This window comes from Sorex araneus, chromosome 5 (assembly GCF_027595985.1).
Source record: "Sorex araneus isolate mSorAra2 chromosome 5, mSorAra2.pri, whole genome shotgun sequence".
Classification (NCBI taxonomy): Eukaryota; Metazoa; Chordata; class Mammalia; order Eulipotyphla; family Soricidae; genus Sorex; species Sorex araneus.
Genome location: NC_073306.1, coordinates 178,441,974 through 178,454,390, shown reverse-complemented (window position 1 = coordinate 178,454,390; position 12,417 = coordinate 178,441,974). Strand labels below are relative to the sequence as shown.

The 12,417-nt window shown below is 39.8% G+C and overlaps 1 protein-coding gene across 1 annotated transcript in view; it reads right to left on the bottom strand.

Moving 5' to 3' along the window:
• ATP10D (ATPase phospholipid transporting 10D (putative)) overlaps nt 1–12,417 on the bottom strand; it is a 114,752-nt gene that overhangs the window by 6,035 nt on the left and 96,300 nt on the right. Inside the window, exons 19-23 of the mRNA XM_055140494.1 lie at nt 10,989–11,114; nt 8,872–9,072; nt 5,950–6,030; nt 4,060–4,164; nt 839–1,026 (exon numbers count right to left, since the gene is read on the bottom strand). Coding sequence (XP_054996469.1) covers nt 839–1,026; nt 4,060–4,164; nt 5,950–6,030; nt 8,872–9,072; nt 10,989–11,114 — 701 coding nt within the window. The remainder of the gene's footprint in view (nt 1–838; nt 1,027–4,059; nt 4,165–5,949; nt 6,031–8,871; nt 9,073–10,988; nt 11,115–12,417) is intronic.

Below are 12,417 nucleotides of genomic sequence, written 5' to 3'. Positions count from 1 at the left end.
AAGAGATTGCCTGGCCTGCGGGCAACCTTGTTTTGATCCCTGGAACTGCCAGGAGTGATCCCTAAGCACAAAGCTAGGAATAAGTCTGAGCATAGTTGGCCCCAAATAAATAAGTAAGCAAGCAAGCAAATAAGCAAAAAACATTAAAAAAAAATCCATTCTTCTCAGCCATTTCTATCCCATATTAGAAACCAAGTTAACTGAAATGGGCAGGGTGACAGAAAGTAAGCTAAGGGAGGGCAACTATGAAGCTGTCAGAATTCACAGGTTATATGGGAAACTGCTACTTGTCTCTCAGTACTCATTTTCCCCTTCTCTTTAGAGACTCCCAAATTTTAGCCACTCAGACTGTATCTTTCTATACATTCTACTTAGTGGGACATGAGTAATGATGTGTGCAACTTCTGAATCATCCATTGCAAGACGGGGGTGTTTGTCCTCTATTTTCAATTTTCACTCCCACCTGCAGGGATATGGATTTACTGATGGTGAGTCATCTTCATTCATGCAGATGATGGTAACACCCTTGGGTGATGGCAGAACCAAAGCATAGAGAAAGGAAAAGATCTAGTCCTTGGATAACCTTGGAAAGCAAAGCTGCCTTAACTTCTGCAGTTGACCAACCAGGCTAGAGTTTTCCATGAGAGAAGGAAATCTACCAGTTTGGTTAAGCCACTTTGGTTCTCTAGCAAAATAGTTGACAATATTAATTTAAAGAATACGGAACCTGGCTTCTCTACTGCTAAAGAGGAGTATCGCCATCTCATCTTACTTGCTGCTTGAAGAATTCTAAGCCCAAGGATTGTTTTGGCTCTGGGTTACGAAACAAATACTCTACCTGGGCAGAAGAGCAACACAGGTTGTGAGGATGCAAACTAAATAGAACATTGGATCCAGCATGTGCTTCTGCATAACCCAGTAGGGGTTAGATGGTGGGTTGCAAGTAACACACATGGCTCCAAAAGCCAAGGCAAAGAAAAAGTAAGACACGATGCTACCGGTGATGACCAACACATGGATCCAAGTCTGTAAGACAAGAGGAACAGAAAACTGAAGATGAGCATCTTTTGCAAATATCTATATCATTATTTACTTCTATAAGATGAAGTCAAATGCACAAAGGTAATCCAGATGACTCGTTCATTCCATGGTGTCCATCCACCCTGAGGATTGTGGGGTTTCTCCCTTTTTTTTTCATATAGTCTCACATTGGTCCATTTTTTCATTTAGAGAATATCTTAATTCATTGAATCTCAAACTGTATCCATTCACAGTCATTCACTAATATTCCTACTTTCATCACTTACCAAGTATTTAGCAGGACTACATTTCCTCACCTGCTTGGAATCAAAGATGGTCAAATAACTTGCTTTGACCATGAATGATGTTAATGAAAGGGCAGGTACAAATTCTACACTGGAGGCCTGGAGAGCTAGTGTGCCAGTGCTCATGCAGTATCCACTTCTGTGTTGTCTTCTTTCATTTCTTGCTAAGCAAGAAGTTCCCCGTGGGGACAATTCCGCATGGTACAGCTAGCTACAAGACACTCCCCAAATTACAGAGCTATCTCTCAGAGGACAAGAACTCTAGAATTATCTACAGCCTCAGCTAACTTACAGAACCAGAAATAAATCTCTGTGGTACTAATCCCAGCCACCTTCACATTCATGTATAGCTTGAAATAGTAGGTTTCTTTACGTTGAATTACTCTCTAATGAAGTAACTTAGAATTTCGTTTAGAATTTAATTTACAATTAAAGAAGCAGATCACTACCTTAAGTAGAATGTCACCATTACCTGTCATGCTAGCAGGGTCTAATGGCTCTGATCTATCATTATTACAAAGGGAAATTAGCAAGAATAATTATGATAGAGTGGAATCTCTGCAGGCTGACTTCCATTTTGAAATATTCCAAAGTATGAAAAGAGAACCATCATCCTCATCATATGTAGTATTCAGTATTATGTAGTATTTACTATTATGTAGTATACAGGACCAGCAAAAACAGGAGGTACAGTATACTGGCTACACATTATCCTTTTTGAAGTACTACTTTTATTATGGTTTTATTTCCTAGGACTATAGTTTTCAAACAAGATCCAATGTTCCCCATTCTCTTTATCTCACATGGTAGATATCGTCCCAAGAGTCCTAAGACTGAATTTTTTTTAGTTCTTTTTTTGAACCTCACCTGGCAATGCTCAGAGGCAAGTCCTAGCTCTGTGCTCAAGGGTCACGACTGATGGTGCTTAAAGGACCATGCAGTGTCAGACATCAAGTCCAGGCCTCCTGTGGCAGTTACTGTTTTCCTAGAACCTAGCTTTCGCTCCTGCTCTGCTTGGTGAGGATGAGCAGCCCTCCGTGCAAAAATATTGGCCAAGGAATCTTGGCAAAATATTCTTCCTGAGCAAAGGACTATGACTAGAACTAAAGAAACAGAATTCCATCACAGGAGTCAACAGTCAGAGCCCAATTAAGGCAGAGCTGATAGAAAATGCCTGGAGTCAACTCAGACCAGAGTATTACCCAGACACACTGCCCGTTAGTCTCTGCTCCCTGGATCTCAAGACACACTCTACTTCCTCTGAAAGTTTTCCTTTTTTTTTTTTTCATATTACCATGGTTCTCCAACTTACTTTTAGTAACACTTCGATTTGCTCAGGTTAGCCAGAAGCAATTGTTGTTGCTCATAACCCAGGGACCCAAACTGACATATTAATAAATATCATAACCTATGACTTCCTGGGGGCAGTAACCCACAGCACTGACACAAGTACTGAAATATTAAATCACAGAGATATCAAAACAATCCCAACTATTTTAGGTTTAGAATTCCTTTTACTTTACCGATGTGGTTTTTGCAGATAAGAATATTTTATGCTACGCTATACACTAGTACAATATAGTTATAGCAGACCGTAAATAAAAAAAGTGATACAAAAATATTCAGTCTTGCTATACAAAACAAATCATTATAATTACTAATAGTCATAAATAATTTTATCATGTAACTTATTATAATATTCAAAACTCTGCCCTCGCTCAGCTATTCCTGTTTTCACTATCAGGATGGTAAATACAGCCAAACATTAGTTAGATCTTTATTCATTTATTTATCAATTAAAATTTTTTTTTAGTCATAATGTGCCTGAGTCTTATGCTAGGTACCAACACACAGTAATAACAAAATATGCATAAATTCAGTCCTCAAAAATTTTATAGTTAACGCACAAGATAAACAAGTCTTAGATGATGATATTGTTATGTGAAAAATAATATCATTATCAGAGCTATGAATTCAAACCAGAGGATGGTGTGAGAAAATGGATGGTTAGGGAAGGGCTCTGAGGAAATACTATTTTTCCTAATACCTAAAATAACATTGGAGCTAGATAAGGCAGTGCAGGGATTCAAGAAGAATAATGCTAAGAATCTGATGTAATAATGAGTTCAATGTGTCTGAGAAACAGAAAGAAAAAAAAAGTGTGTAGTCCCAGCCCAGGGATAAGTAGAATTAACTCTAGAGAGAAAAGTGTGTCTGTTTATAAAGTCTCACACGGCACCGTAGGGCTTTCAGACTTTACTCGAAGTACAAAGGAAACCACAGAAGGGTTTTAACTAAAGAAGAACAAATATATTTATGATCTGTTTTAAAAGGAAAATATGGGTAGCTCTGTGATGAGACAGAACTCCCCATCCTGTTTTTGTTTGTTTGTTTCAGTTGAATTGTATCAGTTTGGCTTTGCAGAATGCAGGTCACTGGAGGATAATTGTTTCCCCAGCCCTGCTCATATCCCCATGAATCATCTGCCATGGATATGACTCTAAGGGGACCCAATAGGAGGTTTCCACTTTCTTGGCTGCACATCCACCTCACCATAATGGCAACCCACAAATCTACAAGCTCAGCCAAGGATCATCCTTCATTCACAGGCTCATCACTCTTTACATTGCCAGTTGTCCCGCGGGGAGGAAGGGCTTGGCAAGGTCACTAATAGGAGACATTTATCCAAACGCAAGGAGTTTCCAGCTACTTCAGAGGCAGGGAAGCCACTCACCAAGCTCTTGCTCTCAATGACCAGATGGAGCAGGATGATGAACAGAGCAGCTGTGTTCAGGGGGTTTCCAAAGGTAAAGATGTCAATGTCGGAGCCCTGGTAGGTCTACAAACAGGACAAGAGCAGGTGATCTTGGGCGCTCAGCGTGCTGTCATCACTTTACTCTAGAGCTCACCTGAGGATTTAGTCTCTTCTGCAGTGTTCCTGCCACTGATCGTGGAGGATAAATTTGAGTTTCCAGAAAAGTGGACGGACTCCTTCCTAAATAGGCCATCTAATCTGAATTTTTCAGGGAGAATGCCTTTTCATCCTTTATCATAAATCATCCTCCTGGAATCTTTTACTCAAAGGAAACTGGAACCTTTCTAGCACTTGACAGCATAAATAAGTATCAAATGTGTTCCATTTAACAGGGCTGCAGACAGAACTGTAATTCTTGTGGGTCTACCAACTCTACATCCCTGCTAATAAGTACCTCCTGCTCTTCTACTGTATGCTGTAAAGTACTTGCAGTTTTTCTCAAATGACAATGTTTTATAGCTCTTTGCTTTTGTGTTTTGAGGCAACACCCAAGAGTGTCCAAGACTTACTCCTGGTTCTGCGTTCAGGGATAACTCCTGCAGGTGTTAAGTTGGCCAAGTGCAAGGCAAGTGCATTATCTGCTGCACTATCTCTCCGGCCCCAAGTTTTTAAAATTTTTTAAATAATTTTAAGCACTTTCTTCTAAAGATACTGCAGACTACTTAATCTCCATTCCTCTTGATAGACAATAAGCCCAAAGTATTCTGGTTGGTTACACTAAAATAATTTAAAGACTATCAACATTTTCACTCTTTCTTAATACTGCAGTTTTATTTATTAACTTATTTATTGGGCAGGGAGGTGGGGTTGGGGGCGGGAGGTTGGGGCCAGACCCAGTAGTGCTCAGGGCTTGTGTGCTATAGGGTCACTCTTGGCCATAATTAAGAGACTCTACGTGGTGCTCAGGCTGGAGCAATAGCACAGTGGTTGGGCGTTTGCCTTTCACGCAGCTGACCCGAGTTTGATTCCTCCGTCCCTCTTGGAGAGCCCGGCAAGCTACCGAGAGTATCAAGCCCGTGCAGCAGAGCCTGGCAAGCTACCCGTGTGTATTGGATATGCCAAAAACAGTAACAATAAGTCTCTCAATGAGAGACGTTATTGGTGCCTGCTCGAACAAATCGATGAGCAACGGGATGACGTGGTGCTCGGGATTGAGATCAGGTGAACGGGAGCAAGTCCCTTCAGCTTGCACTATCTCTTTGGCCCAATACTGCAACTTTGTTGACGTAGTGATCAAGCTAATTGCTTCTATTTTGGTTGTTTCTGATCAAAGAACTTCTGATTAATTTTCTTCTGGGGAAGTTGTGGTAACTATGTCAATGCAGCTTTATGCCTAGTACTGGTCTAAGTTTTTAATTTTCTTTTGCATATTCTTTAGTCACATTCCTCTAGTCTTTGCCCATAAAACAAGTTTGTTTACTTTTTAATAAAAAATTTGGTAAGACTACTTACATGGGGTTCAATATAATATTTTTCTTCGCAATCCTAGTAGAATTAGGCCGGAACTCATTAATACTAGCCATCACACTCTGATTCTGCCTTTTTGATAGGACTTACCTAATTGTACGGCCAGACTTTCCATTTTATTCAAGCCACTTATCAAAATGACCTGACAAAAGCGCAACAAGGCTAAAAAAGAGAACTTAACAAGGTACTTGTTTGCAAATCTAATCGATTTTGGAAAGCAGTTATCATTTAATCAGTCAACAACATGATTATATGAGTAGTTTATAATACGTTGATTCAGAAGTTGAACAAGTTCAAAGATACACTGTTAATAAAAAATACTTTGAGTGAACAAGGACTCACAAAGTAAGGCACAAAGAAGCAGACCAGGCTCTGATAAAAGGCATCCAACAAGGTGATCCAGAAGGTAAGAGGTGAGTATGCCTGAAATTGAAACAGATATTGGAGAGAGTCAGATAACACGGGAGAAGGCCAAGGCAAGGAAGAGTATGAGGCAGGCCTTACTTCTGGTTCCCTGGGAGAGCGGCATTCCTTCATTCCGTCACTCACACAACAGATGGAATTTGCACAAAGCAGTGGAAGTCCAAATGAGATGACTTCACCAGTGGGGAAAGAAAATCAGGAAGGGCTCCTCTTTCTCTCTTTTGATTTACATCACGAGGGCAGGTCTGGAGCTTAACACTTGTATAACTTCCGACTTCCTTTGATTAAGAGTGGGATTTTTGAAGAATTTTATTTCCATGACTAAACAGGACTGGAGCGATAGCACAGTGGGTAGGGCGTTTGCCTAGCTAGGATGAATTCCTCTGTCCCTCTCTAAGAGCCTGGCAAGCTACCCAGAGTATCCCGCCCGCATGGCAGAGCCTGGCAAGCTACTTGTGATGTATTCGATATGCCAAAAACAGTAACAACAAATGGAGACATTACTGGTGCCCAGTAATTTGCTCGAGTAATGCAGACATTACTCGAGCAAATCGATGAACAACGGGATGGCAGTGCTACAGTGCTACAATCTTTGAGAAAGTACTTTCAGATATTCAGATATTCCTATTAAAACAGGGCTTAGTACATAATAGGAACTCAACCAAGACTTCTTGGCTTCATAAACTATTCTAATATAAGAAGTGCTAAACCACTCTTGACCAAAAAATAAAAAAATAAAAAACAAAAAAAAATGAAAAAACTTAAAAGGAAGGTAAGAAAAATCAAGTAGGCAATTGGAAAGGACTTGAAGAAAGGTTTTTAAACAAGAGCCAGCTCTGATCGAATGGTAATGTGTGTGGGAGTGCTGAGGCTACACTTAGTCTCAGCAGGATAGAGTGCTGTGGCTTATTAGTGGTGCCTCCCCTGGACAAAAGTGACAACCTTTGCATCATATTCCTGAACTAGTCTTTCATTCACATATCCTTAGTCTTATTTTATTCTCTTGCACCACCAGCACTGACCCCTGAAAGCAGAGTCTTTTCTTTTGTCATGTAGAACTGTTTTAGTCTTTTAGTTCCAAGAAGCAAAGGTGATACATTAAAACAATAAAAATATAACATATAAATAAATAAAGTTTTGAAAGAAGAGTTATTTTTATGTGCCACTCAATTAAACATGGAGTTTTAAAAAAAATTTTTTTAAATAGGGCTGGAGCGATAGCACAGCGGGTAGGGCGTTCACCTTGCATGCAGCTGACCCGGGTTTGATTCCTCTGCCCCTCTCGGAGAGCCCAGCAAGCTACCGAGAGTATCCTGCCCGCACAGCAGAGCCTGGCAAGCTACCCATGGCATATTCGATATGCCAAAACCAGTAACAAGTCTCACAATGAAAATGTTATTGGTGCCCACTCAAGCGAATCAATGAGCAATGGGTTGACAGTAATACAGTGATACAGCTGACATAGTAGAGTATTAAAGGAGTCCCTGTAGGGATTAAGTAATGTGAAATTATTTTACTTTTTAGAATTGTAAAAGATCAGAATGTAGTCTGAAATTATACAAAGTTAATAGCTTAATCTGTCCACAACTAATCTATTTTCCATAACATAGCAAGGCTTTACTCTAATTTCCATTTTATTAGTTAAAAAAAATATGTTCTAAATTCCTTAGGTATTGATCTTATGCCTGTGAGAATGGCACATTTAAAAAAATCTTGAAATAGTCCATGTTGGGAGTTGTGGTGAGAAAGGAACCCTCATCCACTGTTGGTATAAATATCCTCTGGTTCAACCTCTATGGAAAGTAATATGGAGATTTCTCAAAAAAATAGGAATAGAACTCCTGCAATACCATTTCTTAGCATCTATCCCAAAACCACAAACCATCTAAATGATAAATGTACACATATGTTCATCACTGCATTTAGTACAATAGTAAATATATAGAAGTAACCCAAATGCTCAATTATAGATGAATGGATAAAGAAGAGTGTGGTATATATACAGAATGGAATACTATGCAGCACTGAGAATAAAATTATGCAATTTTCATCAATATAGATGGAATAGAAGGATATTATGCTGAATGAAGTCAGTCAGAATAAAAGGGATAGATATGGAAAGATCTCTCTCATAGGTGGGATCTAAAGATATACAGCAAGGTAGAAACAAAAATCCAAAAGCAGAGGTAGACCAGTAGACTAGAGATTAGTATGTAGTGAAAAGGCATGGCTCCAAGGAAAGGAAGCCCTTTAGATCACTTCCTTATATTGCCTGATAGTAGAGGTGAAACATTATACTCTCACATAGGGTTACAATAACTGAGATCTCATGTCCCAGCTCTGATTACACACACACACACACACACACACACACACACACGCACACACACACTCACACACATATACATATGTATATATATATATATATGTATATGTGTATGTGAAATTTTTGGAAAACACACAGCCACTTTAGTCATATACTTCACCTAGGGTCTCTGTCAAAGTGTTTTTATGAAGATAAATAGCACAGAGCATGGTAAGTTCTCATGATCGATGGCACACTGGCATTGAGTAAATGCTAGCTATGCAGGCATCTAAATGCTGGATTTCCTTCTTACAAACCCAGAAGGTCTTTCCTGATTTTCCTTGTGTTTTTTCTTAGAAACAAGTGACCCAAGTGTTTGTCCGTGGTATATGCAGACACCTTTGAGAACAGCAGAGAATCCGGATAGTTGTAGATTATTCTGAACGTCCCACATTCTTTGAGGTGGGCTGGTGGGAAGATGCCCAGTGTGGGTGATGGCTGCGTGTCAGTCTAAGCATCATGGTTTTGCCTCCTACCTCTGATTTCTGACCACTCTTGTACAGCTCAGGCAGTTGCATGAGGGTCTCTGCAGATACATCTTTCTCCAAAACACCATAGATGACAGGAGGCGCAGAGGTGAAAAGGAGGTTGAAGAAGATCAAAACCCAATAGTCAGTCATGGATGTTCCTGAAAACCCACAAAAGAACTGGTACCAGAAAAGGAGGTTCACATACGCCTAGGGACACAAAGAAGAACATTTGCATCTTAGACACAGCAAAATGTGCTAGGATTGTACATGCCATACATAGCCCATTTGAATGGTGTGACCTCAGCTTCTTTCTGTATAGAACACACTTTTATTGCAGGGCTAAAGTGATAGCATGGTGGGTGGGGTCCTTGCCTTGCATCCACCTTGATCCCTGGGTCTCTGTATGGTCCCCCAAGCCCTGTCAGGAGTGATCCCTGAGCAGAGAGTAGAGTGTGATTCAAAAATAAACATGGCAGGGACCAGAGCAATAGTACAACAAGTAGAGTGTTTGACCTGCACGTGTCTGACCCGGGTTGGCTCCCCGGCATCCCATATGGTTCCCCCGAGCACCGCCAGGAATGATTCCTGAGTGCAGAGCCAGGAGTAACCCCTGAACATTGCTGGGTGTGACCCCCAAAGCCAAAATAAACAAATAAACAAATGTGGTAGTTTTTTATTGTTCCAGTTTTAGAATGTTGACACAGAAACCTATCACCTACCACTTCCTATTGTTGATGAGCACTTTTTAAAGAGTTAAAACTACGTATAAAACCTAGTTTGGCCTCAAAAAAGGCATGTACACTAACTGTTGTATTAGCTCCCAGTCCCATTCAAAGAGTTTCAAAAGAATTCATTTCATCTATATAACAGCTGGAGAATTCTAGCTTTCTCCCCATTTTTACAGGAAGAAATCTGTGACCAGTCTAAAGAATATTCCCAAAGTGACTTGGCTAATATATGGCAGACTCAGAATGTAAATGGGAGACATTTGAGCCTGAAATAAGTACTGCTCCGTGGGAGAGTTCATGCTTCTCATGTTTGATGCCCCTGAGTTTGATCCTTAACTCCCCGTCCTGGAATTGTAAATGCTTTCCCTTAAATCCTGAACCCAGAGACATTATATCTTTCCAAATACCTTTGAAAAGTCTCTAAGTTTTTATCAAACCTTTAAATGTGCTAATATCTATGAGTGAATTACAGACGCAGTGTACTATGCTGCAGGAGAAACTGTTACACGACAAATATCCCACCCCCATCTGGGGTGAAGTTGCTGAAAAGAAATTAAATTAATGTTATTTCAATCCTATGAAGGATAGCATGTCAAAAGAGTAGGGTATAAATTTATGTTTATGACTAGCGTGCTACCTATAGACTTTAAAATAAAACTTAAATGAGTCTAATATTCATGACTTAACTACATCAACACCCCATCTAAAAGAGAAGAAATGAAATGAGTCATCTTGTATTGACAAAAGAGGATGCTGGAATTTGCATGATATCCCAAAGATGAGAAGCCAGGACTTCTCATCAAATTCTGTCCTTTTAGGAATGACTTAATCACACTAGTGTTCCTTGAACATCAAATAACTACCAGGTACAAATACATTTTCTGGGCTTACTAGAAAATATTTTATCTCTGAGTGTTAGTCAGCTATAGGCTATGGCCTTCTACTGGGTTTTCTTCTGTATCTATGTCTCTAGTACACCACGAAGGACATCAATTTGAGAACCAGAGATATTTTTTTTGTCATCTCCTATAAAATAGAAGCAAAGCTTTTCATTTTCTCCTGACAGATAACATTAAAGATTTCATAATTCTGCTTGCCACAACCTTCTTGTGGAAGGTCAAAAATTGGATTTTAAATGAACCTGACACGGCTTAATTGAATTTTAATGCACAGGGAATAGAAAATGCAAGCAGATGGACAAGCCTAGTAATTTGCTGTCAGCAGCTAACATAGTATATTCTCAGATTATTTCTGCAAGTGTGGCAGAGGTGTTCCTGGCTGCTCCTAATATTATAATAAGGGAAGTAGTTTAACCCTGTGCATCTCCTCTTTATCCCATACTCATCGAGTGAGAGATAGGAGAGGGAAAGGAACCCATTCCTTGGTTCTACATACCACATTTTTATAGAAAAAGTAGAGAATCATGTTGGAGAGTCGTGTATAACACCAGTGCCCATGGACGAGCAGCAGTTTGCTGAGATGTTTAAACTGAGAAACAGCAAAGTCACTGGCCATCACAGCCTGCAGAGACAATGGAAAGTGTACACATTAGGACAGCACAAGGTGGGGCTGGAGCAATAGCACGGCGGGTAGGGCGTTTGCCTTGCAGGTGGCTGACCCGTGTTCGATTCCCAGCATCCCATACGGTCCCCGGAGCACCAACAGGAGTAATTCCTGAGTGCATGAGCCAGGAGTAACCCCTGTACATTGCCAGGTGTGACCCAAAAAGAAAAAAAAAAATAGCACAAGGGACCTGATCTGCAGTACATTTGACTCAGGTGAGTCGAACTGCTGTTCTCAACCTTACATGCTGCTCAAACCCCAGATAACAACAAATAAAAATCCAAACTCAAAAAAACTGAAAAAAAAAAAAAACCACCAATGAATACTGAAACTTATGAACTTCCTTGAGTAACTACCCAGCTTTTCTTCCATTTGATCTGTATGAAAGAAGAACTCTCAGGGCTGGAGGTAGTGTAGAGGTCTAGGCACTTGCTTTCAATAGAGCCAATGCAGGCTCAATCCCCAGCACCCACGATGGTCCCCCACACTGCCAGGAGTGAACCCGGAGTGCAGAGCCAGGAGTAAGGCCTGAGCAGTCTCAGGTGTTCCACCCCCAAACCAGAAATAAATAAGAATTCTTTTTGGTTTGCACTGATGATACAATTTCAGCAACTATGCTCCCCTTAGCAAACAACTCCTCTAGCAAGAATGCTGGGTGCTACAGAATGTATTGCTTTCTTCAATGGGGAAAAGATTAAAAAGGATTGCAGTCAGGAATTGATAAACTGGAGAATGGACCAGGTGAATGGGTATGTGAATTCCTCATTACTCCTCAGGATGTCATGTCTTATAATTCTCTGGGAAACCCTAAAATTCACATTCCACCCTTCCTCTTACTCATTTGCTTTATATACACAAAGCAGACTGATTGAAAAGTTTTTATCAGAGTTTTGTGTCTAAATTACACTCCCCTACATACACACATATACACAAACATATATTACATACATAGTCATATGAATGAGACAATTTCCACCTCCTTCATTTTCATTCTCTAAAACCTTCTTCCTCGCTCTTTACTATCTTTAGGTCCTTTAACCAAATACTGAAGCTCTCATCAATGTCAAAATTAACAGTTATTTGGGAGTTAAAAATGTATATTCTTATCAGCTAGATAAGCTCAATTAAAAAAATAAACTGCATAGCTAAAATAACCCAGGAAAATACCACAATGCTTAGACAGTAAATAATAACTAATGAATGCATAGATACATTGGATAAGTAATGGATAAATAATCAATAAATAAACAGATACACTTTC